Here is a 27,457-nt window from a genome sequence, read left to right as displayed (position 1 = left end):
GTTAGTACCCAGCTCTGGTGAGCTCCACACTCCTGATCCCAATCCAAATGCACTATTCAGTAATGTTTCAGAAAACCCACTTGATATCAGTTTTAGAATTACATAACACATATTTTTTAATATTCTACCACTTATGGAAATACCAGCTGTACTTTTTCGGTCTAAATTAACAAGTTTTAAGCACCAATTAATAAAATAACATTGCCAATGACCACCTTTTAAAAAAAAAACATCTCCAACTCAAAACGATCTGGTCAGTCATATCTCAACATTTAAATCCTAACTATAAATATATGTCAGGGTCAAACTGCTTCCACTGATTAAATCTATTATGTTACCTATTAATTTGTACAATTTCATGATTTACAGTTGTAAAAATTGGTTTTAAATGGGTTTTTTATTGTTTTTTATTGTTTGCAGGGCAGCTGACCGTGAAGGTGGATAACCAGTTTAAGGTGATGTGCGTGGTTCTTCACCCCGGCAGCCCAGACGTTTTCCTGTGTGGAGGTCACAGCTCGGTGGTGAAAGCCTGGGACTCCCGCTGCTGCAAGGTTAAGCCTTCATCTCCCTTTGTCTTCGTCAGATTTAGCAAAAGTTTTCACAACGCTTTAACTTTTCCATGTTCTTATCACAAACTTACAAGCGCACACATTTTATTTGGATTTTAGAAGATAGCATAGTTGTTGTAGCCTTGAACATGTCTCACTTTAGAAAAGTAGTGTTGGATTTGCATGTAGACCAGTTTAATTTTGAAAAAATAAAATAAATTATTATTTGTAGTAAAACGGTGCATCATTGGTATTTACATTAATGTCCGACGTGTTAATATAACATTTCCCCAAACTGGATAGAAATCAGAGGTGCGTGGAGTACCCAAAAATTGTACAAAAGTAAGATTAATGCTGCTTCAGCATATTTCTACTCAAGTAAGAGTAAAAAAGTAATTAGTAAAAAGTCTACTCAACTGAGTAACTGATCAAATTATCAATCATTTAATACATGTACAGTACAGACCAAAAGTTTGGACACACCTTCTCATTGAATTCAATGAGTATGTAAAAATTACATCATCAGACAGACCAAAATGTAAATTTAAGTAAGAATTTTGGTATTTTAAGGATGAAAATGATAATAATTCCTAGAAGTAATATAAAATAACAAAATCAGGCAGAATATTTTTTTCCAAATCAGTTTTTTTCATCATAACATTTATGAAACTTTAACAAAAACTGCAGGTGTGCATCTGTCTCTGGTGAATTTCTGGTTAAAACATTTTTATTTTTCATTCAGTGGGTAGAAAATCCATAAATTTTACTTCAGCAAGAGTACAGATACTTCATAATATAATTACGCAAGTAAAAGTAAAAAGTACTGCGTAGTAAAAATACTCGTAAGAGCAAATGTTTTCAAAAAAGTTACTCAACTAGATGTAAGTTATTAATGTACGATGTATCGTTACCATCAACATCGGAATCAGCCGATACTGGTCATTTTTTGACATTTCGGCATCGGTCTGAAAAATAAAACTGGGCTAATATGAACAACTGATATTTATTTTTGTTTGTTTCTAGTTGGGCTTTTCTAAATGTGTTGAAACAATAGTGAAGTAAATATAATATCGGTAAATATAAGTTGTCAACCATAACAGAAATATTAATATCAGATATCAGCCCAGGTTTTTTACCTGTATCGGTGCGTCCCTAGTTGAAGTAGTTTTAATTCTCATGAATTGTTTGTGTGAAGCTGCAACCTGACGTTTCTATTAAATCTAATTTTATATGATAATCCTGCTCACTTCCTCTGAATCTATGTGTTTGCATGTAATTTCTTCCCTGAGCAACCTGACTCGGCTCCTAGCAGGGATTTTAGGTTTACCGCAGCGGAAATGCTGCTGCCAGCGGGCGTCAATATGAGCTGCAAACAGAGCGTAGCGCAGTCCTCTCTGAAAACAGGCCGGTAAAGCTGCAGAGCCTGGGGTGTGGCTCGCTTTCAGGCTTCAGCTGCTGTTCTGTGGAGTAAAACCACCCCGATGGATCAAATCCAGTCCGCCCAGAGGCTCAGCCAGTCAACCTTTAGTCTGAAGGCGGATGGACTCCGGAGGCCCTCCTGTGTTACGTCAAGCCTCTCTGGCAGGAGCAAAAGAGGAGACTGGTCCAGGTGGAGTGAGAGCGGCCGCCTCCGACTGAGATAAGATCTGTTAAACCAGAATAATTAAGTATTCTTCCACAGTAAGAAAAAGGCCCCCCTTCTTTTTGTAACTGTTTCACATAATTTAATATATATATGAGTATTACTTAGCTTTTCATTTAACTGATTTGGATCCAATTTGTGGACCTATTATGCAAAATTCACATTTTGGATGTTCTTGTACTTCCATTTGGGTTTCTGCTGGTTCTTAAAAACATCCCAACTCTTTGAATTTTTTTCTCAAACACATCTTTTGGCAATAAGTTTATGTTTTTTGAGTGTCTGGAAAATTAGCTGTTTCGAAAACCTCTGCAATGTTAAGTCACTGCGCTGTTACCTAGCAACCCCGGTGGAATTCTGCCCGTTACCTAGCAACCCAACCTGAGTGCCAGAACTTTTGGTTGGCTGGTTTTACCGCTGAATTCAAATTCAAATTCAAGAATAATTTATTAATTCCAAAGGGAAGTTAAATGTTTCTGTAGCTCATTAATTCAGATTCTTCAAATAGTTATTGAAGATTGTGATGGCTTTTGGCTGGAAAGATCTCTTGTAGTGGTTTATTTTACAGCGAATCTGAAGAAGCCTCCGACTGAAGATACTCTGTTTTCTCAAGACAGTCTCATGAAAAGGATGGTCAATGTACAATGGCTCCTTTAAAAGACAATAAGTGTTTTGTTGTTAACTTTCCATCCAGAAACCACTTACAGAATTCTTATTGGTTGTGCGGGAGGCTCCACTTCTGTTTTTCGAAGATGTATGATTGTAGAACCATGCATCTATTTGACACAAACATGTCTAAACTTTCACCCAGAAGAACTGATTTCCCTTTTAAATTAGTTCTAAATATGTGCAGAAAGGTTTAAGTCTCTCCAAAGTGTTTTGTTTGTAATTTTCGTCCCGGTTTCCATCACGCCTCAGCTGTCAGACAGATGGCCTCAGATTTGACTCCATCTTTGTGTGATCAACACTTGGTGCTCCGACTGAGGAAGTGTGTGGTCAACTTTGGACAATGATCCAAAGTTGATCCCTGGTTTGTTCAGGGATCAAACTTTGCAAACAAACTGTACTTGCCTACATTTTCTGACCCTCCTAACTTGATATATAATGTTTAACGTTCTGTCAGAGATCTGCAGAGTGGGAGACGAAGCGTTTCTCTGTCTAATATTTGAGAAAAAACTCTGAAATATCCATTTCTGCTCTCGGCTTCTTTGGGAAAGTCACACTCAGGCCTGGCCCAATCCTTTTTGAGGCCCTAAGCAGATTTCTATTTTGGGCCCCCTATACCAACATGCTAACATCAAATGCCTTGTAATTCCTAAGCTACTCTATATATCTACTATCATTAGCATCATTTGTAAAAGCTACCAGTGTTATTACAGCTATTGATTTGAACCTTACAGGAGTTACAAACTAAAAAATTATGAATTATGAAGAGATTAGCCATTATCTGTGCAACAGCTATAAAAGACATAGTACAGAAATTGTTTTGTCATGTGTAATAGCATTTAGTTTGTACTACTTAATACTATTTTCAGTATACATAGTTTTTATTATGCTAGCCTGGTGCTCTTGGGGGCCCCCTGGTGGTGTGGAGGCCTTAAGGAGCCGCTTAAGTTGACCAATTAAATACAGTTATCACTTTTTAGTTTTACCACAACTGTTTTTCTTTTTTTTTTAGTACTCAAGGACATTATCAGTTTTATGTATAAAAAACTGGAAATCATAAGATCAGATTTATTTGCTAAAGCAGATAATTGTTGCATCTTAACAGAACCTTAGGTTTGATATTTAGTAGATTTTAAGGAAATGTTTATGTTACACTGCAAAAATACAAATCTTACAAAAAGTTGTTAATCTAGTCTCCAGTGCAAATATCTTGGAACGCTTGAAATAAGACAAAACTATCATTCCATTGACAAATTGTTTCACTTATAACAAGATATTTTGCACATATTATTTAAACTTTAAATTCTAATGAACATTTAGAGCATTTACCACTGGAACTGAAAGACATTTTAAATATGTATAAAATAAATATGTTATTATATGTTACTTGTCTGAATTATTGTCATTTTGGTCCTTAAAATACCAAAAGTTCCACTTTTAGTATTTTGGGTCACCGGATGACGTAATTTTTAAATATTAAATGATTGATAATTTGATCGGTTACCCAGTACTTTTTGCCTAATACGTTTTTACTCTTGATGAATAATTTCTTGGACGGCCCCTTTATACTTTACTTGAGTAAAAATAAATTGGAGTAGTGCTACCTTTACTAATTGAGTACAGTTTTTGGGTACTCTGCCCACCTACGGAAATAAATAAACAAAACAACAGAAACAACAAATGAAATTAATTTTGAAGTCTCTGCAAAAAAAGAAAAACAATAAATTTATTGAGCTTGTTATTTATTGCCTAAAACAGGAAAGGTATTTAAATATCACCTCTATGCGTTTAACTAAATATTTTTTCAGTAATACGTTTAGTTACAGTCATGTTTTTAATATGTGTGAACGTGTTTTCATCTGAAGGTGGTAAAAACCTACAAAGCGGCCGTCCAGCAGACCCTGGACATCCTGTTTCTTCGCGGTGGGACAGATTTCATAACGAGCTCTGACTGCGTCAGCCGGGACTCCGCCGACCGGACGCTGATCGCCTGGGATTACGGCAGCACAGCCAAGATCTCTAACCAGATCTACCACGTAAGCAGAATTACAAATACAATGAAATTTGGCTACATCTGGCAGACTTAAACTTACTAAATCTGAACAAATTGTTTCGAATTATAGAGTAAATGTATTTCAGTTGTTTGTTTTCGCTGTTGGATTTCTGCTAGAGGAAGTAATTTTTCCCAACAGGAGCGATACACGTGTCCAAGCTTGGCTCTCCACCCTGTGGAGGAGTCGTTTGTGGCCCAAACCAACGGGAACTACGTGGCGCTGTTCTCCTCACAGACGCCCTTCAAAATGAACAAGAGGCGACGATTCGATGGACATAAGGTCAGGAAATACCTCAGGTTGGATTCAGCAGGACAAATTCCTGCAAACGGTGACAGGTCAGCGCAAATAATGCATGACTGTGAACGGAAATGACACAATCATGTGTATGAGGTTAGCAACATTCTGAAAAGTGTGGCATGCTATTATGTCAACCCTATTTTACTGTGATTTCATTAAATAAAATCCAGGGCCATACTAGGAAAATATTTTATTTAAAAAAAAAATAATTATGAGAATAGTCATAATATTTCAAGAACAAAGCAGTAATACTATGAGAATAAGTGATATTGTGACTTTATTCTTGAAATATTGTCTTTATTCTTGTAATTTTATGACTTTTTTCTTGTAGTTTTTTTTATTTTTATCATTTTTTATTTTAGCGTGTAATACTCTAATACTCAGTCCTACAAAACAAATGCTTGCTAAACATTTAACATTTTTCATTGTTAAAACACAAAAGTTTAAGACAAGCTGTAACCCTGAAATATCATAGGCAGATTGGATCTATTTTGCCTTTTAAATTGTAAATATTTCCATCTTTTAAAGCTTCAAACCACAGAAAAGAAGCTCAGACTTTAAAGCCAATTTAATCTGCCTCAGCTTTATTGTAAAAAAACAACTGTACTAAAAAAAACAAATCTGTAAATAATATATTCAAGATAATTGCAATAATTAACTCAAGAAATATAACAATACTGTAATATATAATAACAATAATATTGTTTGAGTATTTTTTTCTAACTTGCTGATTTTAAAACCAGCTTTGGATGGAAGTTTGATGCTTTACAACATGAATGTGGTTGTAGGTGGAGGGTTATGCTGTCCGCTGTGGCTTTTCCCTGGATGGAGCCATCTTGGCCTCGGGGAGCTCCACCGGTTCGGCCCACTTCTACGACTATCAAAGCACTCGCGCTTTGCACGCCATCCAGGCGCACAGCCAGCCATGCATGTGCGTTTCGCCGCATCCTGTGCTTCCTGCGACGGCGGCCACTTGTGACTGGGCAGGTGAAATCAAGATCTGGCACTGAACTGGGAAAAGATGCACAGATTCCCTCTAAAATGTGTGCAAAGACAAAAATATGACGGCGTATTTGGGCTGATAGAAGGAGAAGTAAATTTATTTTAAAAAGCTAAGAAATTGTAAGATTAATCTAAGACATTTTTTGGAAAAAACAAGGACATTTCTGAGCTCCAAAAGTCAAAAATTTGAGAGAAAAAAACTAATTAATATCAGAATTGTTTCAGAATGAAACTTGGAAATTTCTTAGTTTGAAAACATGAAAATTTTCTAAAAAAACTGAGATGTATTAGATTAAATTTTATATTAATCTAATACATTTTCCAGAAAAAAAACAAGGACATTTTTGAGCTCCAAAAGCCAAACATTTGTGAGAAAAAAACTCAGAGATTTTGAGATTAATCTAAGAAATTATTTTGAAGCAAATTAGAAAATTTCTAAGTTTAAAAAGTAAAAAAATTGCTAAAAAGATGAATAAAAAACAAGAATATTTCTGAGCTCCACAAGTTAAAGAATTATTTGGCTTTAAAAAGCCAAATATGTCCCAAGTTTTTCTAGAAACTTTCTGAGAATCATCTGAAATTTCCAGTGTTTTTGGCATAAATTTACTCCTCTTATTATTTTTTTCTGCCGATGATGGCATGAATTCGCCATCATAGAACAACCTACAGAAAGATTGTTGGCGTATTTAAGTCTACTGTGGATTACTACCTCCTAAAATAATCTGTATGTTGTAAAATGGATGCAGATCATTGGTCTAACTTAATCTCATGCGTTTTCCGTGTTTTTTGTAAAAATAAAAGATAAAGAGACCTTTTCCTCCTCAAACTAATTATTTTCATCTCACATTCTGTTTTCACACAGTAAACTACATTTACTGATTTTTATTTTTGGGGGTCCGGGGGGGTATTAACTTTTCTTGTAATGGAAATCTACATTAAAGGATAAACCATGTGAAATAATTACCTTTTTCCAAACACTCATCTTTATTAAGTAAATAAACATACAGAAAATATATATAACCATGCATCAGACAGACAGACATGTTGACATTTAGACGATGGGCCTGCAGGTCCCAGAACCGGGCTGGAGGTCGGACAGAACAGAACCGCTTCACTCTTATCATCATTCAGGATCAAAATGCTCAATAAATATAACATCAACTAAAACTAGATAAAAATAGTCATATAGGTGTAACAGTTATTATATATATGTAATATCTGCTTTTGTACATTGTGTCAACAAAAATATCATCCCCTCTGTGCAGTCATTCATATTTTCCACCATCTTGCTATTTATATATCACTCTAGTTTGGAAGGATTTCTGTGTTTCAGAGTCGTACAAAATCTTTAAAACATCTCTGATGGTTTGAATCAGTTCTCAGATCTCTGTGAATTAAGGAGGTAGAGGCATCCAAAATAAAATCCGTCCATCGCAAATCAAGGGCGAAGCTGAGTGCATGTTAGTAGCAACGCGTCCGTCGGCGTTCCTTACATCAACGCAGAAAGAAAACTGATGTTGCACCCTTATCATTTTGCAAACTTTAGTATGAAACTGAACAGCAAAAGAATCCATCTACAGCTCTTCTTTTTAAATAAACCATATTATATTTAGCTTCTTCTTATTTATTTTACTTTTTTTGCACCTATCAACAGGACAACATGCCTATCTGTTTATGTTTATACTGCATCTGTTTTTTTTTCTCACAGTGTTTAGCTTAACTGGGCATGCTGGTTTAAAGCAACACAGTGACTCTACGGTTGAAGACCCAACCTGTTCTTTTTTCACCTCCTCTGTTTACTGATTTGACAGGAAAAATCTGGGCGAAACTATCAGTACAGGAATCGGCTGAAATGTTAATGTAGCTGCACTTTTACTTTGGCTTACAGTGGGCTACAGCGTTGGATGTCATACCAGCACAGAAGAAATATTTCAGATAAACACGTCTTCTGTTTGAAACAGGTTTGATCCTTGAAAAATCCGCCTTGTGTTCTTGCAGACAGGAAGAAGAAATGCAGGAAAGATGTTGTTTACATACAGAGACAGAAGCTCAGTTATACAGTATGTACACAGCATATTGGAGTCTGTATAGGAAACCATTCTGCTTGTCTAGTGAAAGAGGTTAAGGCAAAGTGTCCTGGTTTACCTATTGTGCCGTACAGCCACCAAATTCAACATTTAATTTTGATATAAAAATATTAAAAACTCCAGCCGTATAAAATCAGACTCCTGCAGCTTATATTTATACTCCTACTGTGCTATTACTTGTTTTGTTTTGCAACTAACAGCAAAAATGAATACACACTGCATAACGAAATCATTTTATTCTCACTTTCTGGCTTCAAGTCAGACTAAACTTTCCCTGTTTTAGGTCTTAACAGAATATCAAAAATCATTTATTGTTTCCTAAATTCCAGGACTGTTGTACTGCTAATGAAGAAGTTAAATGTGCTAACTCTAAAGTGCTAATCATAAATACAAGATCCATGAATGCTAAAAGTATTTAGCAGATGCTAATGCTAAAGTGCTAAACTCAATGCATGTTACATGTGTTACAACAAATTAGCACTTTATAAATTAAATTAAATCCATGTAGGGAAAGCTAAGTGTGCTAAATGTCTTCAGAGTTAGCAAACATGCTAAAGAGCTGAACAAAAAATTAGCTCTGCTCTTAGCAAATTAACAGAAGTGTGCTTTCCACTGTTCTAGGAAACATAAGTAAACTTCTAAATTTGAAGAAAAATCTATTATTTTAGAAATTCTCGTATATTTCTGACACAAAACAGGAACACTTTAGCCTGACTTAATGTCACATTGTGATTAAAAATTTTTTTTTTCTTCAGTGTACCTAAACTTCTTGTTTCCACTGCACTTTACAGTTATTTCTAATGAATCGATAAATTGTTTCACTAGTGCATTTTTAACTTTATTTTTATCCTATCATCTATTTATTCACATATAAGACAATTAATTAATTATCCCAGTATTCAAGTTTTAAATGTAGCCTGAAGGAGAATAAATGTTTTTTTATGTATAAAAATTAAATGCCAAATAAAGCAGACTTAAAAAAATACTTATTGTACTTTCTGATAATGTGTCTGTGCAAACTAATTCAGCTTTTCTTTTTGTTTAATGAAACATGCATTATTTGTTTATGACAAAATAAAGATTTTTAACAGCTTACAGTCAGCACAGTGTACAACACACCATAGATCTCTTGCTAACATGATTAAATAAGACACTGCATAACACATGTTGTCCATTATCATCATAAAAAGCATAAAGTATGAAACATAAATAAATCAATGGACTGCTTCTCACCCTTTAAAACAGTCTCCTCTGTTGGAAAACAACCACTGACCAATCAGATCAGTTTCTGACACATTATGCTCACAAACGACTGCGTGTTGTTTGTGAGCATAATGTTACTCAGGTAAGAAAATACTTTCTTTTAAAATCAATTTTGTGTCATTTTTCATTACAAAACATCTGCTGATGTCTGCAGATCACTTTCTTTCTGTTTGTACTTTTCTTCATGTCTGAGCCAAATGAAGCAGGGAGGAGAGTGTCTGAAGCTGCTGTTTGGTTGTTTACAAGTATTTTATCTTCCATATGTGCAGTATTATCTTAAAAACTCAAAGACCTCAAGTAGCATGACAGACAGTGTCGTTTTGAAAGCGTTACTACTGCGGTGTAGGTAACCTCTCCCCAGCAAAACATTAATTATGTGGAGAAAAGTGAGTCTTGCACAATTATAGCATGCAGACGCATGCCTCTGCACATCAAGGAAGCAGAAGTTAGAGTTCCTCTCTGATTTGTGCCAGTTTTAGTGTTTTAAATGAGAGTTTTTGATGATATTGTTGGTAATATAGGCCCTTTAAAAGGGAGTTGGTGTTTAGCTCCTCACTGTGCTAGCAGCATAGTGGTGGCCATTCCTGGAAAAGAAATTACGGATAAAACTTTCTTTACAGCTGGTATATCTGGTTGCTACAGTGTATCAAGATGCACAATAGAAAACATGTTAGAGACTGCATGAAGCGTGCCTTGGCTAAGATACAAAAAGGGACAACAGCTTAACACCTTATCACACGAATGTGTTTGCTTTAGGGGAGACATACAGTGCAGTACAGTATGGACTCATCGTCATTGGCATGCATAAACTGAAGCCTCTCTTCCACACTCAGTTCAAGAGCGTACCGTAGAGCTGTGCCTTGGTCAAGCTGTCCTTCCTTGTCAATCCTGTGCTCCCAAATTTCTGGTACCTTGGAGAAGTCTTCTTTGGGAGCGCGGGGCCTACGCTGAGAGCGGAACTGGAACTCGGGCGAGGACGGATCGTTGGCCTCGGCGCCGGGTAGTGCTGAAGACTCGAGGCTTCCAGTGAGCTGTGGTGTAAGGACTCGGCCGAACTGTCCACGCTCAGGTTTATGTAGTCCTTCTTTGCACTGTTCGCAGTTGTTGCGGCCCCACTGCTTTCCTTGTCTTTAGAGCTTCCTGAGAGGAACAGACTTCCCTCGGAGTCTTGACTGTCATTCTTGGCTCGGTACAGCCCAGAGGTTTTCTCTGACTTGCGATGCTCCTTGGGTTTCGGATTGTGGCTGGGTGAAAGGGAGCCCATAGAAAAACACTGGTCAAGCACGTGGCTGTGGAAGACGTCATCTCCTTCTTGGAAGCTGCTGTAGAGAGACTCTTTGAGTTTACTGGAAGGGCCCATTGCAAACTGTCGCTCAGAGAAGCTGTATGGCGAGATCCGCCCTGCAATGTTGCGATAAGACGAGAAAGTGTGGATGTCCTCCACGCTGAGCTGTTTCCAGCGGACACTCAAGTCATCCTCAGGTACATCATTTCGGCTATCCAAAGCTCCACCTTCAGCCTGACCCAGTCCAGTTGTAGACCCCATGCTGTGGGATGAGGCGAGGCGAGGGGAGCTCGAGTGGTATGGTTCACTGAAGCACGAAGCTGTCCTTGTGTACGACGGTGACGTATCCTTCTGGGGACTCCTAGTGGTCACCATATGCTGAATGCTGTGTGACTTGGAGAACCCGGGAACTTCTTTGTCATACGAAGACAAGCTCTTGCGCTCATAGTCCCCGCTGCCACCATCTCGCCAATCTATGTAAAGACCCTGGTGGGACGAGGATAAGGTGCTGCTGGCAGTGCGCCCACAGCCACCGCTAACTGCTCCCTTCTCATCCGATGCAAGGCTGAAGCTGGAGTATGAACTCGAGGCCGGAAAGCTGCCAGTGCCAAATTCATCATGGTGGTGGAAAGACGCTGGGGGGTCATGGTGGGAGAAGCTGCCGGACTGGAAAGGATCATCATCTGGGTTGCTCTCTAAGGAGGTCTGGGCGTGCAGCTGAAGCAGGGCAGTGCCATGGAGGTCAACGCTTTGCCTGCGTTCTGTGTCTTGCCATCGCTCAGGACAATACAGGGCCGTGTCGCTGCAGTACAGGTCCGATGTCTTGTACGAAATGCGGCGGTTCAGGTGATCGTTGCTTCCTGTTCCTATTAGAAAGTCTCCATCCTGAACGTGGGAGCTTGCGGGGCATGTTACAGGGGAATCTCTTCCAGGTTCAGGCTTTTCCAGGACCTTGGCAATTACGGCTGTGGGCACTTCTTCAGGGTAGTTAGGGTGACACATTGCTATGGTGGCTCCTCTACCTCGGCTATGTTTCTCCATGTAGGAGCTGATGCGTTCCTGGAAGTCCAGCGGCAGCTAAGGAAGGAAGAGAAGCCAAAGAAATTTGGGTTTAAAATTTAGATTCAGTGTTTTGATCTAGTTGTAACTCCTGAGGTTTGTCGTCTTTTCCACAAACTTGTATCTTCACTTTTTTCGTGTACTTGTTTTGTTATTAGCTGCGTTCTCATTAAAAATATGCGAAAAACTTTGTTGATATTCCACTAACGTTGAAAAAACACAAATTCGCAATTGCAGTGTTTCCATTAATGCTTTATAAAGAATATGTTAGATTATCTGTGAAAATATCAATCTCCTCCACCGGCTCCATGTGCTATTATTGCCATTTAAAGAAATACACCGTTCCCGACCAAAAACAGCCAATCAGTACCAGGAGGAGCGTCTCAGTGCTGTCACTCAATCTCATGTACATGCTGCTAAATGTGCTATGGCGGAGAAACAACTTACTCTTACAGGAAAACAGTTTATATCCTGTCATCGGTGGCTACGCTAACTAGCATGAGCATTCACAACAGGCTCTGTTGATGGGGAAAAGTGGGCAGCGCCATACAAGATTGTGATTGACATCGCTATAAGACCTGCCTCTGGGCTCATTTCTAGTCAGCACTGGGAGTACTGGGTGAAGGTAGAGGAACTTGAATTTTTCACAGATAATTTGTCTCGTACCAAACTGTCACAATATAGTGAGAGTTTCAACAAATATGTAAAAAAATATAAGGAACACAATCAAAACTAGAACTTCAGGCAGTTCTTACGGGTTCCTCGCCCAACCAAGAAGGTCCCTCCCGTTGCCCCGCCCCTCCCTGCACAGTTTGTTCATGCAATAAGATTTGTTTTTAAATCGTCCTCCTGCAACTTCTTTCCGTCTTGACTTTTTTTTTTTTCAAAATTACAGTGTCTTCGTTAAGCAAATGTATTTTTGTAACTCCAATTTGCGCAATTTGTGTTAATGGAAACACATCCAGCAATGTTTCAATTAAAAAGTAGTTCTGCCTAACAGGCCAAGACTTTTTAAATTGTTTCTTCAAACTTTCTTTTTCTCTCTCAGTTTGTGCTTATTAGAAAAAAAAACTACTGGTTCTTTGGAGCCAATAAATTGATCAGAAACGTTTGCTGCCACACCAACCTCTTTCTTCTTCCCCTCTTTTTTATCCTTTCATCTTTTCTCTGAAGCTTCGTTGCCTTCTCAACCGAGACGCCCTCACTCCCCCTCCCTTTGTATTTTCTCAGTGTCTCTTTCTTCTGTGTACGATCAAAAAAACCTCAGATATCGGTTCCTCAGGGACCAAGTCATATTTAAATTAAACTGGTGGTCTAAGTCTCCAGCTGGGTTTTTAAAAAAACTGTCTTTTTTGGCTTTAAGAAATACTGTAGATGCTTTTGCTTGCATGAAATAAGCTGCATTTTTAAAGTTGGAGCTATTTTTAGTAGCTATTGACTCTCCCACAGGGAGCAGAGATGGAAAGTAGGTGAACAAGCAGCGCATGATAATGTGGAGTTTGCTCTGCAAGTGAGCTAACTCAGCATTGTGTCCTATCTAAAGCACATCTTAATTAACAATCACAAAGTATTGCACTGTTATTTCAACCAGTATGGAACAGGAAACCATAAACTGATTGATCCATTTTGTTATTTTTAAAGAAAATTGATTCGTCATTAGTTCCACTGAAAATCTGGATCTTTCCATGTCAACAACCAGAGATCAGACACAGAGGTAAAAAGTGGGTCATTGGATTAAGGATCTGGAAAGTTTTATGTTTACAGATCATTTACATCGAGATTGAGAGACTTTTGTAAAGACAAGTAGGCAAACAGTTCAGTCTATAGATGAGACGAACTCCAAAAGTTTGCAGTTATAGCTGCAGAAAAACATGGATCCAAAAGGTTTTGATCCAGGGAGGTTGAGGACAAACGCCTAACAGTGTGTAATTTCTCTTCCACTTCACACTTGTGTACTAATTTGTGTTGGTTAAATCTGTTGCAATAAGCAATAAATCAATTAATCGCACAATAAATTAAAACAAGCTCAATAATTTCCATTTGCACGATTTATCGTTTCCTCTCTTTCTACCAAAAACTGGATTATAAAACTCTTCAGTCTGGAGTTTTGGTCTCAATTAGCTCTTTCTTTGAAGGACAATTTTGTTTACAGAGACTTCATAATTTATTTTATTTGGTGTTTCTGTTTTATTTATTTTGGATCTCTTCCATGAAAATACCCCTTAAAGTAGTTTTTTTTTTTTTTTAAAGCTACTCAAGTAATTTAGTAACTACCAAACAAAACTAACCTACAAGTAACTTTTCAGCAAGATATAAAAGCTTGTTTTTAGAAAAATAATTCTTTAATATGAACAAAAACAGATTATCTCACTTTTAACATGAAATAAGTGAAATAATCTGGTTGACTTAAAACCACCCCAAATCTTTTTGAACTTATGAATTAGTTTTGTCTCATTTCAGCTGTACTAAGATGTTTGCATGAGAAACTAGAAATTGAAATTCCTTTCTAATGTATTTTATGTTGCATAAACAGTCAAATCGTGTTGCATTCAAAGCCAGACAGTTTTCAACCTTCCTCTTTGCTTCTGTTTTAATGTCCTGCTCATCAGCTGCTGTCTGTAAACAGCCCTTTATTTGGTGATTCATTATGCAGACACCTCTTCAGACAGCAGACCTCCATCAGTCTGACTGAAGAGGCCAAGAGCGCCGTTGCTCCGTCTCTTTGTGAAGTCCACTCATCAAGGTTTCAATTTGGCACAGCAGCTCTCTCTTTATCACAGAAACAACTCCAGACTGATTCGCGCACCAATTAGAAGCTGCTAATCAACATGGAGAACATTTTGTATGTTTTAGAAGTTTTTCAGAGTTCACGTTAAAGTCCTCCTGCCTTGTTTCGATGCATATTTGCTCACCTCAGATGACTTGTGAGCTCTGTAGTGAGACTTGGAGCACTGCAGCAGCTGGGCGGCCAGGTTGCAGTCTTTCCTGTACAGGTCCTGTAAGAGACAAAAGATCACTGAAAATACTGATTCTCATAAAGGTTTTCAACACTTTCTGATGGAAATCTGAATATTAGCACACATGTTCAAGTTCTGGAAAGCAAATTGGCTTAGATAGCCATGGTAACAAGCACTGGATGATTAGAAATCTACAAAATAACTTCTTCTTTATCAGTGCAAGTTTACATACCTCCATCATATTTTCTTCTGCAAAAAACGTATAAAGATGTTTTGCTCAATAATAAGATAAATATTGCCATATTTTAGTCTGATTTCTATAGGAAAGGGATTTGTAAATAATTGCAAATAAAATCAGTCTTGCAGAGTTCTGACTTTAATCTTCAGGAAAAAAAAGTCAGAAATTTGAGACTAAAGTCTTTTTTTTTTCCGTTGTCTCCAATCTTCAAAACCAGAATGTTATTTTTTCTAAATCTGCTTTTCTTACTAGTAGTTTCAGCAACAAAAACATAAATAAATAACATTACATAATACAAACTTAATGTTATTAAACATTGAAAACCAAAGAACATGTTGTTTTTATAGTTGTTACATAAATAATGGTTAATCTCTTGCTGTTGCTGCCTCAGTTGGGGAAATATAAAATATCAAACTTGTTTACTGCTGTTGTTTCTCACTGCTGTCATTTTCAAACTGTTCAAATAATATGGCACTTTAATGCTGCTCTGCATTTCAAAATCCAAATAATTATTTTTAGTTTGTTGCTCCTTTCAACCCAACGGCCATAATAAGACTGGTACAACGTACACTGCAAAAATACAAAATCTTACCAAATATTTTTGATTGAGTTTCTAGTGCAAATATTTTACACACTTGAAATAAGACAACCTAACTCAAAAATAACTTTTCTTTTTAAGTAAATAATTCCTTAATATTGATGAAAAATGTCTGGTTCTATTGGCAGATTATTTAATTTATAACAAGGTAAAAATGTCTTATTATAAGAAAATAATCTGCCATTGGAACTAGTGCAATGTTAATGTAAAACAAGCTCCAATATCTTGCTGAAAAGTTACTTGTAAGTTAGTTTTGTTTTATTTTAAGTGTACTGAGATATTTGCATTAGAAACTAGACCAAAAGTAATTGGTAGGATTTAGTGTTTTTGCAGTGTGGTGGTGACAGCATCATGCTGAGGGATCATTTCACTTAAAACCAACAGCAGGGAGCTGAAAAGTGACTCAAACACATTTAATCTGGTTTGGGAATGAATAAAACAGACCAGCATTAAGTTGCTGGAATCACCCAGACTTTAAAACATTTAAATATTCATTATGTGCGTTAAAGCCAACACTAAACGACTAAACTAGTTCTTTCATTTCTGAAGAATAAAATCCAGCTGAACGTAGTGGATTTATTGTTATGTTGTCATATTTTTTAGCTCGTCTGACATTAGCGGTTTGCAGGCTGTTAAAGCGATCACCAGTTTTTAGTATGAACGTCTCCTATCTCTGCAGAGCAGACTTTGCTAATCTTGTTAAAGCATTTAAAGCAGCACTTTCACTTATCTGCACCCTCCAGAACAGAGAGCAAGAGAAAACTATTCCTCCTTCTGCACTCCGTCTCATGAAATCTAGATTTTTTGGGGGTTTTTAATTAATATTTCCCAAACGATAATGAAGGTTTATGTGGTTTCCTCTGCCTTTGTTCATGCGTGTGCTTTTTCACAGCTTTTTTTCTGTCCTGGTGGGTCTGTTCGTTTTAAAAAGGTCAGTTCTTGTAACACTGTAGCCTCCCGAGTGCTTCGGTTTCAGACCAGCTCTGACCATATTTACCAACCAGCCGCTATTCAAAAGCAAACTTTACATTTTTAAACAAACATTTGCATGAACCAGATGTTACATTTTGCGTTGCTTAATTAATGTAAGCGGGGATTTTTTTCTTCACAATCCTTAAACAGTTCAATCTTACGTGTTGATTCTTTCTATAGATAGATAAATTATCTTGAATTATAACGGTTTTATTCCAGTAATCTGTCATTTGTTGGATTATCAGCATTAAAGTCATTTAAAGTCAATGATAGTTGGAATAATAGTTTAAATTTACTGATTCACCAACTCAACATTTACACTCATCCAAACAGATGCACAATTTTACAACCATGTGTCTTTGAAAAGCAGACGTGGAGCCTCCTGCACAACCAACAAGAATGTAGCAAGTGGCTTGTGGATGGCGAGTCAATAACAAAAACACTTATCTTTTCCAGCAGCCATTGTACAGCGGTAAAGCCAGCTGACCAAACGTGCTGGAGATCTGCTTAGGTTGCTAGGTAACAGTTTGGGCTTAGCTGGGGTTGCTAGGTAACGGGCATTGCCTGCTGATTTTTGACGTTACATTCCAGAGGTTTCTTAAATAGCTCATTTTCCAGACACCAAAAAACAGTTGGTTGTGTTTTTTTAAGCACTTTGGTTGGTTTTAGAAGCAGCAGAGACCTAATGGATGTAAAAAATAAATAAATAAAAAATTGAAAAATGTGAATTTTGCAAAATAAGTTCCTTTTAAAGGAGTATTTGTTTGCATTTGAGGATATAAAAATCCAGGAACTATTCCTGTCTTTTTTTGTGCTGCTTTCCTTCTGCTAGTAGATAAGAAAACAACCACAGCAACAATATTAACCAGGCTGCAGCGCATACACTGCAAAAACACAAAGTCTTACAAAGTAACTTTGATATCATTTCTATTGCAAATACTTGAAATAAGACAAAACTAACTCATAAGTAACTTTTCAACAAGATATAGGAACTTAGTAAAGCTCCTAAATTTTATTCTTCCACTAGGATACGGAGGTTTTTCAGGAGTATTGAAATCAGTTTATTTCGTAAAACTGCCTTGTTATTCCATTGGCAGATTATTTCACTTATAGCAAAACAATTTCCCTTGTTTTAAGTGAAATCATCTGCGAGTGAAACTACAACCTTTTCATCAATATTAAGGAAATATTTACTCAAGTCAAGCTCCTATATCTTGTTGAAAAGTTACTTATAAGTTAGTTGTCTTATTTCAAATATTTGCACTAGAAACTAGACCAAAAATGCTTTGTGAGATTTTGTGTTTTTGAAGTGTAGAGCTTTAAAACCAGATGACCAATCGTGTTGAAGCTCCAGTTTGGTTGCTAGGTAACAGCAAAGCATGACCTTCCAATCAGGAGGTTTGTGAAACCGCTCGTTTTCCAGACACCAAAAAGCCATTAGCTAATCTGGTGATTTTATTGAACACTTAGTATGTTTTTTAGAAGCAGTTAAGACCCAAATGAAAGAATAAAAACATCAAAAATGTAAATTTTAGATAAAAGGTCGCATTTAAAGCATCAAGTTTGACAAAAAATAAACCAGAAGCAATCTACGAGGAGTCAAAGCATTGCACGTCTCCCTCTCTCGGCACTCTCTCTCTGGAGGAAATGTCTGCCTAACTGCTGGCTCAGATGGATCGAGGGGAATTGGCAAAGTGCTATGTACCTCAGAAGTGCTAATAAGGGCCATAGAGGAGAAAGAGGAAGGAAAAAAGACCCAACCGAACTTAGAGGCTGCACACAGAAAGCCAGTAAAATCACTTCAAAGAAAGCGAGGCACTAGATTGCCATGTGCCCTTGAGCTGAGAATCAGACTCCGACTTCTCCCCACCCTGAGGAAGCTCATTGATTTCTGTATAATCACTATAAAACACCCAGTGGCTTAGAGTTAATTCCTCTATCTGCTGTGGCACCTTGAAGCGCAAATATCCAGGATGCTGCAGAAATACAGTGGCGACAACTTGAAGCATCAATAGTTAGAGGGAGGAAGCAGATTTTTGAAGAGTTGTCATTTCTGCTTCCAAAAAAATCACTGACCAAGCAAAGAAAACGCAGATCTGTCCCCTCCCAAAAAAGTGCTTTGGGTGGGTTTTTAATTTGTGGAAAATGTTTCATTCAGAAAACTCAAATCTGAGGAAATCAGTTCCTGGGAGGCGCTTACTCACATTGTCCTCTCTGAGTTTGTTGATGGTGATCTTTGCCTCCATGAGGTGATTGTTGAGAACAATGATTTCCCGGCTGAGCGCTCGCTTTTCCTCCTCATGGTGCTGAGACTGCAGCGCCAGAGAAAGGACGGCCGAAGCACAGGAGAAATTGGAGACAAAAGCAGAAAAAACAGGAATGAGTCAGCAGTTTGTAGATGAAAGTTGGGAAGATTTAAAGGAAAGAGTTGAGAAAATGAAAACAATGACGGCGAAGTCATGTTAAAAACGATAAGAGGGCAAGAAAAACAAAAGTGTAACGTCAATCTGAAAGTGACGTTTTCAGCACATCTTAATTAAAAGAAGATTACACGTAGCAGAGGCTAGCTTATGTCATGTAAAAAAGGGAGAGAAATTAACAAATAAAACACTTATTGCAGGAGACGCAGGTCGAAAAGAAATATATTTATTAATGATCCAAAACTTGAAAGCGATTTTTACGGCTCTGCTTTAGGGTAAATGTTGACCAAAAAAGAAGCTAATGTCAAAAAGTCTGAAATTTTCTTTTAAAAAAATTTTAATTTTAAATTCAGAAATTTTCACGCTTTCCTGTAGAAAATCTTTTATATTAATCTAGAACTTAGATTTTTTGTCTGTCAAATTTCCTTTTTTTTTTAAGAAAATGTCTGAGATTACTCTCAACATTTCTGAAATTTTTGGCAGAAATTTCCTGATTTTACTGAAAATCAAAGTCTCTTGGCTACAAAAACACAAATAGTTTCTGTTGTACTTTACATTTTCTTTTGTAAAAAAAATTATGCTGGTAATAATTTTTACCCTGATTACAAATTAAAAGTCTCCATCTGCATCGACGGGCCAAATTTGTATCATCGTTGAGTTGCAGTTGGGGGCTGTACAAAATCAGTCAGAGGGCCACGAAAGGCCCTCAGACCACACTTTGGACAACCCTGGAGTAGATTATAGGTGAAAGTTGCAAAGAGTTAAAGGAAAGAGTTGAGATAATGAAAACAATGACGCCAAAGTCACGTTAAGAACGATAAGAAGCAAAAGAAAATGAGAACAAGAAAGTGTCTGAAAGTGACGTTTCCAGCACGACTTAATTAAGAGAAGATTACATTTGGCAGAGCTCATATCGTATCAATTACTCTGGGAGAACGAGAACAAGACGCAGCGGGAGCAGGCGAAATAAAACCAGGAAGACAAAATGACAAATGAAACACTTACTGGGTTTTCAGCCATTAATGTTGGAAAGCATTTGAGTGACAACAGAGATTAATGGCAGCAATCTCCAAAAACGGATCGTCGCAATTATTTGCTCTTTATTTTGCACCTGAAAATCATTGAAACACTGAAATAAAGTGTTTTTCTTTTCTAAAGTTTTAGCGTTTTGTTACCTTTTATTATAAAAATTATTATTTACATATTAACAGCTTGATTCCCAGTAAAGATTTAAGTTTGGTTTGATTAAGTGTTTAATAATTTGCTATAAATAAACTATAAGACAAAACTAACTTACAAGTAACTTTTAGTAAGATATAGGAGCTTGTTGCACGTAAAACAAAAAATGTAAAAAATGTAATTAAAATTGAGGAAAAAGTTCTAGTTATAAGTGAAATAATCTGCCAGTTTTTTCCCATATTATAAATTAAAATGTCTTGCTGATTATTTCACTCATAACTAATACTTTTTCATTGATTTTAAGGTTTTATTTACTGACATCTCCTATTTCTTGCTGAAAACCTACTTGTAGATCAGTTTTGTACTTCTTACTTTTACTTGAGTAATTCTAAAGTATTTCTACTCTTACTTAAGTAAAACTTCTGGATTTTCTACCCACTGAATGAAAAACAAACATGTTTTAACCAAAACTCCACCAGACACAGTCACACACCTGCAGTTTTTGTTAAAAGTTTCAGACGTTTTTTATTGATTTAGAAACATTTTATTATTTTTCGTTACTTTTTAAAAAAAAATATTGCCATTTTGGTCCTTAACATACCAAAATTTCCACTTAAATTCCATCTGATTATGCAGTTTTTAAATATTAAATGATTGATAAATTGATCAGCTACTGGAGTAGATTTTTTTTTATCAAATACTTTTTTATTCTTACTTTAGTAATTTCTTGGCAACGTTTTACTTTTACTTGAGTAAAAATATGTTGAAGTAGTTCTACTTAAGTACATTTTTTTTCTACCCACTTTTAGTGTTGTTTCTAGTTGCAAACAACCTGCTAGCATCTGGTAGCTTATTTAGCATTAAGTCATTGAAACGTTAGCATTAGCATTAGCATCCTGATGTGTGTTTGGTCTCCACCTGCTGCTGAGGGAAATGTCTGTTTAGCTGCTAATTGTGGCGGTTTGATGCCAACCGTTTCTTTGTGCCCCACTGATCCTCACAGCTTCATCTGCGGCCGTTTCGTTGAGCTAAACTATGATTCAGAGGATTTGGACGGATTAAACCCGAAAGAGCGGCCAACTGTAATTCAGAGATGAAACAAATTTTGGCCCAATTAGATGCAGATGGAGACTATTAGTTTGTAATCAGGGTAAAAACTGTGTAATGTTCTTACACAGGAAAAAAATAAAATAAAACACAAAGTATCCATGTTTTTATAACCAAGTTTTAACAAAAGGTAAAATGAAGAGACTTTTACTGAAAAACCAACTCTGCAGCTCCCAGATCAACTTTTATTCTTTATTAAGTTTGTTTAAGTACGGGAAGCTTTTTGAAACAAACGACCCAAATCCTGTTCTTATTACTGAAAATAAATTTATTCAATTGAAGCCAAAAGAACCTGAAAACTAGACGTCACAATACAGCAAACATGCAAAATTAAAGTAGTAATAAGTAGTAAATATTTCCCCCCCCCAAAAAACTGACATTTTGAAAGAAATCTCAGAAATTTTCTTGAAAAAACAAGAAAATTTGGTAGAAAAATAAATACATTTTTAGATTATTATCGGACATTTTCTACAAAAACGTAAATATCTCTGAATTTCAAAAGTCGGAAAATGTTTTTTTGGCAAACTTTCCAAGTTTTCTAGAAAATTTCTGAGATTAATCACAAAATTTAGTGATAGTAAATTACAGTAAAAAAACAGAAATGTTCAGAGTAATCTCAGACATTTTCTAGAAAAAACAAGGAAATTTGGCAGAAATAAAATCACATTTTTAGACTAATATAAATTTAGTGAACATTTTTTAATTTCAAATGTCAAAACTTTTCTTTCAGAGTATTTCTAGACAATTTCTTAGATTAATCACAGAGTTTCTGAGTTACTGGTGGAAATCTAGTCTTTTTTTAATCTACAAAGGCTCTGATACGCCGTCTTAAAAATCCCTTTAAAAATCTGGATCTACATTAAATATCAGACTATTTTATTTGCTTGATTTTAGTTTCTTTGCTGTTTTTCCTCAATATTAAGGAATTATTGACTTAAAACAAGCTCCCATCATCTTAAAAAGTTAGCTATGTCTTATTTGAAGTGTACTAATACATTTACACTAGATTCTAGATTAAAAATACTTGATAAGATTTTGTATTTTTTGCAGTGCGTCCCCTGGATGAATGAGAATCTACATAAATGGCTCTTTGTTTTTTTGACATATCGTATTAGATTAGGCTCCTACCTGCATAATCCCTAAATCCTTCAAAATTCTGCATCCTGGCTTATTCTTTCTTGTCTTCCCATCACAGCAAAGGTGATTTGAAGGGAGACAGAAATAATCCCAGCGGCTGAAGGTCAAACTTGAAGGTCAGACAAACGCAGGTTATTATTACATCAATGTGGGCCGCCTACTTAACGATGGATCCAGTCTTGACTTAATAAAGTCAATCAAGTTAGGATTTATGATTTATGATATATTTTTTGTGGTGCAAATCTGCGCTGGCACATGTAGGGAACCAGCTTCTCTGTATGGAATGCCTGAAATGCCAAAAAAGTTCATGTTAGAAATAAACAAAAAACAAATTACTGCAAAGCTTTTCTATTACATGTCGGTCTGGGGACTGAGATTTCTGTGGAAGACGGTTGGTTTTATGTTTGTTGAGCCGTTTCTTTGTTGGTTTGGTTATTTTTTTAGATCATTATCCTGCAAAAACCCCAAACGATGACTAATTTTTAGTTTTCTGGTAGAGTTCACTGATTTTTGTTTTTAAATGTTTGGAAAATAAAACAACCCCATGGCCCCTGAAGGCGGAGTTTCAGAAAGAGCAGGAGCTTCTTGAAAAAACAGAGGCCCATTTACAGTCATATTTGAAGGTAATATAGTTACTTAAATGTGCTACAAAATGTATTTATGTGCCTGAAAAATACATACAACTTCACCTCTAAGTATATATTTGAATATATCTTATTGAAAATGTGACGATCCTACTGTATAATCCCAGAGAAATAGCATGCTGGCTTGAGAAAGGAACAAAGGACAGTCTTAGCAGGCTTAAAATTCTTAATATTATCTAGTACTGTATTGTTTGATGTGTGGGGGTTTGTTTAAATATCTCTTCCTGCAACATGTCATCACCAAAACATCCTTATCAACTGGCTTCAAACATGAAAGACGACGCAATCTAAGAAAACAAATATGCAATTCTGGACAAGCAATTGACCCAGTGGGTGAACAGGGATTTGTTTAGTCACCACATGGCGCTTTAACGAACCAAAGCCTCGCTTTACTCTTTTGATTGTAACTTCTTGCAATTACTTTGAAACTTAGTGGATTAAAATCTTTATGTAACCAACTTGAAGAACTTTGTTTTAGTGGCGGATTTGTTGACGTAACAGGACAAAAAACAAAAGAAGAAGTTTGTTTTCTAAGATACCTTCAATTGTTTCACTTTTTCTGCAGCAGATTCTGCCTCCTCACTGGGCAATAAATGAAGCCCGAGTCCCAAGAGGGGCAATTACAGAGCGAGCTGGTTCAGAGAGGAGAGCAGAACTTGCTACTCCATTTTAAACACGCTCTTATTTTAGAGGAAAAAGGAACAAAGCAGATTTCTGACCTTGTTAAAGAGGATTTTCAAATCAAAACACCAACAATACCCTGGAGTGGCCTGGAGAAACCAGATTTGCAAGCAGCAGCGAGGAGAACAAAAGCTCGAGTCAACGGACAAGATGGAGGAGGAGGGAGAAAAACGTGTAATATCACATTTATGAATTTTACTGAAAAAACTTTCGATTGGACTCAGCTTCCAAGAAATGCACTGCAAAACAGGAAATCTTAGTATTCTTAGTCTGATTTCTAGTGCAACTATCTTATTACACTTTAATTTATAATATAGGAAAAATGTCTTGTTATAAGCAAGTACTTTTTCAGCAATTTTAAGGAATTATTTACTTAAAACAAGCTGAAAAGTTATTTGTAAATTATTTGATGCTACACCTCAAGTGTGTTAAAATATTTGCAATAGACCAAAGATACTTTTTTTGATGCTTGCTTTTGAATAGTAAGTCAACAACAAAGCAAAACATTGAAAAATAGCAGCTGACCAAACGTGCTGGAGCACCTCTTGGGTTGCTAGGTAACATTCCGGGCTCAGCTGGGGTTGCTAGGAAACGGCGCAGTGCCCTTGGAATATGACTCAACATGTTACAATTAAAATTCCTTGGTGAGATTTTCTGTTTTTTTTCCACGTTACGTTTCTTTTTGTAGAATCTGTTTAGTTATTTGGACCAGTGTTCTGATGATCTGTGCTAGCGCATCTGGATAGCTGCATCTATCTGCTAAAAAAAATTGTTTTTGCAGTGAAATTGTGCAATTTAATATCGTCAGCAGAAATACAGCTATCAAAAATATGTTCTTTCACATTTTCTTTTATTGTGAATGGACAAGTTAGTAGACGTATTTTCATTTTCTATTACTATTCTATGTTGCTTTGACTTTGTCTTTCTTAATCAGGATGGCTGTCACACTTCCTTTTAGCAAATATTAAAGCTTTTACCATTTTTCCAACATATTTTGTATCTTTAGCTACCTGTTTATGCCCTTAAATTTAATTCAGCTCATCCCAAACATTTCCAAACCTTCCCAGTGGGAGCGTTTGACTCCCTGCGCTGTTTATGTAAAGTAAGTTTGCTGACGCTGGGAGAATTGCTCCCCTTTGCTCCTCATCAGCCAAACGTTTGCTGAAAAAACCTGCCTAGCATTTAAGGCAGAAAGAGGAAAAACCAGCATAAAAATCTGCCATGTTTAGCAGTAAATCAGACTGATGATTCTTTTACAGCAACTTTATTCTGACATTTCTCCAAACTCTGCACAGAGGTGTAATTTTAATCTGTATGAATGCAGACGTTTACGTCATTTGTGTTAAATGAACTGAAGTTCTGATTGTGATTATAACCTATTGTTCTGCAGCCATGCTTTACAACTTTTTATAGCGATTACAATCTAAACAGGCTTCAATTTCCTCCAAACTCGTAAGAAAAGTGTAATTTTAACTAAATTAAGTTGGTTTTAAAGAAAATTGCGAACATGTATGTATGCAGCAGCAATGCATATTGTTACTTTCAAACTTTAAATCTGTTTTCAGTGCAGGAGGTTTGTGTCTCAGTGCAATAAAAATTGTAAAAGAAAAATATTAATAAAAATAAACAAAGATCATTTGTTTGGTCAAATTAATTATTTTTTTGCTTCTATAAACTAGTAATCCAAAAAATTGTTCAAGTAAGAGTAGATTTGGTAAAAGGCTTTTACCAAATCTGATTTTCACTTGTAAAAATATGTAATCAGACAGACAACATATAAAAATTATAATTTATATATAATATAAAGTTTTGTCTTAAAAATATAAAAAGAACAAAGACCTGACATCAAAACAAATTCAGACAGAAGAAACGTGTCTTTTGAGCATAATCCTTTTGAAACCTTTACCAACTGTATGTAACTATATCTTTTATAAATATTTTGCAATAAATTCATCCTTCAAATAAACCTTTTTACAAAATGTGTCAGACTTGTTCACTTTTTTCAAACATAATTTAGAATTTAAAATGTAGAATAAAAATTAAGTATCTGATTTTTTGTTGTCTTAAAAGAGTTTAGGTAATGTTTAAAAAGTGTTTATAAGTTCTGCCTTTTTGTAAAGTTTTATGCATTATTCTGTCACCAAGTTATGAGTTTCACAATGTTAGTTATTGAATATATTTTTGTAAAAGCTCAGTCACCATGATTCGCACACATTTTTCAACCTGTACAGCTCCAACATGGTATTAGTTATAAATTGTTTGTGCAAAATTAAACATTAAAGCCTTTACTTTTCATATTTCTTTGTTTATACAGTCTGTGTTCTGTTTATTTTTACATTTTCTTAAGTGAAAGCTGAATATATATTGGACACAGCAGATAAAAACACAACAGGAATGTAAATTTATTCATGCATAAACAGTGTCTGAAAAGAGAGGCTAAAATGTTTTTAGATGTTACAACAACGAATCACCAAGCATTACTAAAACTAGATTTTTTTAAGCTTGGTGATTATTTGAAGAAATGGTAATTTATGCATTTTACTCAGAACCCAATCAAAGCTGGGGTGATTTTCTCAGAGTCATTGCTGCAGACATTTTCATTTCTCACTTTGCTCTTTAGAAATAAAATTTATTTGTTGCTATTATTTTCAATTGACCTCCGCAGTTCTGACCCATCAGATCTTTTGATAAAATGTCGGATTTGATTTGGTTTCTGGTGCTGTTTTCTAAAAACGCCGCATGTTCCTGAACTTAAAATGTCATTGCATGATATGACATCCAAAGATATGACAAACCCAGTGAGGCCTGACTTACAAAATTGAAATAAATCTCACAGGCTACTGTCTCCTGGTATGAATGACTTCAGCTCAGCACATAATCTGTTTGAAAAGTCAAAATCACCTTCACATCACCAGAACACAATGATCCATGAGGAGTGTTGTGATAAAAAATGAAAGGAAAATTATGTAAGCTTTCAGTTTATTCATATAAAACAAAGCAATAAATATTACACAGCTGCACTTTGAGACATAAATAATTGGAAATGGCAGATTTTGTACTGAAAAAAATGTAAGAAAAGCAATCAGGGAGTCCGTAGGTTAAAACTGGGAGGAAAACGGCTGAAAATCTCTTCACCTGCTCTGATCAGAGAGCTGAACTGTTAACTCTCACAGTTTCCTAACAGCAGCTGAGACCAATTACTCCACACATCGATTTCACGAAGCCACCTTAGATCGTGTAATTGCTGAGAGACAGATGAGTGTGTTTGTGCGGCTGAACAGGTGAGCTGAATTGATTTTAGCGGGTTTCTAATCCCTTAGATGCAACGGAGAGCAGTTGTTATTATTACGATGTTAATTTATTGTTAGAGTATATCATTTATTATAATCTCTGTATTATGTGAGAATGTGAAGTGCTTGTATTGATCCTCATTAGATTTTTCTTTCTACCTCAGCAGTTTTTAAAATCCTGGTCGGCATTTTAGGTTTTTCTAAAGAGTCGCAGATGAAAAGATTTAATAGGGTTATTGATTAAAGGGTGAGAACAATAGCTTAGTATACAGGGCCAGACAAATGTAAGAGTATTTTTCTTTACTCGTCTGAGCAAATCTGAAACCTGAGAGAT

General features: G+C 36.0%; 2 protein-coding genes across 4 annotated transcripts in view; one reads left to right on the top strand and one right to left on the bottom strand.

Moving 5' to 3' along the window:
* wdr25 (WD repeat domain 25) overlaps positions 1 to 6,416 on the top strand; it is a 42,883-nt gene extending 36,467 nt beyond the window's left edge. Inside the window, exons 4-7 of the mRNA XM_014469628.2 lie at positions 421 to 551; positions 4,719 to 4,889; positions 5,046 to 5,186; positions 5,993 to 6,416. Coding sequence (XP_014325114.1) covers positions 421 to 551; positions 4,719 to 4,889; positions 5,046 to 5,186; positions 5,993 to 6,214 — 665 coding nt within the window. The 3' untranslated portion in view covers positions 6,215 to 6,416. The remainder of the gene's footprint in view (positions 1 to 420; positions 552 to 4,718; positions 4,890 to 5,045; positions 5,187 to 5,992) is intronic.
* Positions 6,417 to 6,623: 207 nt separating this feature from the next.
* The window catches only part of begain (brain enriched guanylate kinase associated), a 47,808-nt gene continuing 26,974 nt past the window's right edge, over positions 6,624 to 27,457 (bottom strand). For all 3 annotated transcript variants that reach the window (XM_023353349.1, XM_023353348.1, XM_005801299.2), the window contains 3 exons: positions 18,870 to 18,977; positions 14,813 to 14,896; positions 6,624 to 11,918 (listed from right to left, as the gene is read on the bottom strand). In XM_023353349.1, coding sequence (XP_023209117.1) covers positions 10,386 to 11,918; positions 14,813 to 14,896; positions 18,870 to 18,977 — 1,725 coding nt within the window. In that variant the 3' untranslated portion in view covers positions 6,624 to 10,385. The remainder of the gene's footprint in view (positions 11,919 to 14,812; positions 14,897 to 18,869; positions 18,978 to 27,457) is intronic.

The sequence above is a fragment of the Xiphophorus maculatus genome, chromosome 19, assembly GCF_002775205.1.
Source record: "Xiphophorus maculatus strain JP 163 A chromosome 19, X_maculatus-5.0-male, whole genome shotgun sequence".
Classification (NCBI taxonomy): domain Eukaryota; kingdom Metazoa; phylum Chordata; class Actinopteri; order Cyprinodontiformes; family Poeciliidae; genus Xiphophorus; species Xiphophorus maculatus.
This window is presented reverse-complemented; position numbering and strand designations above follow the sequence as displayed.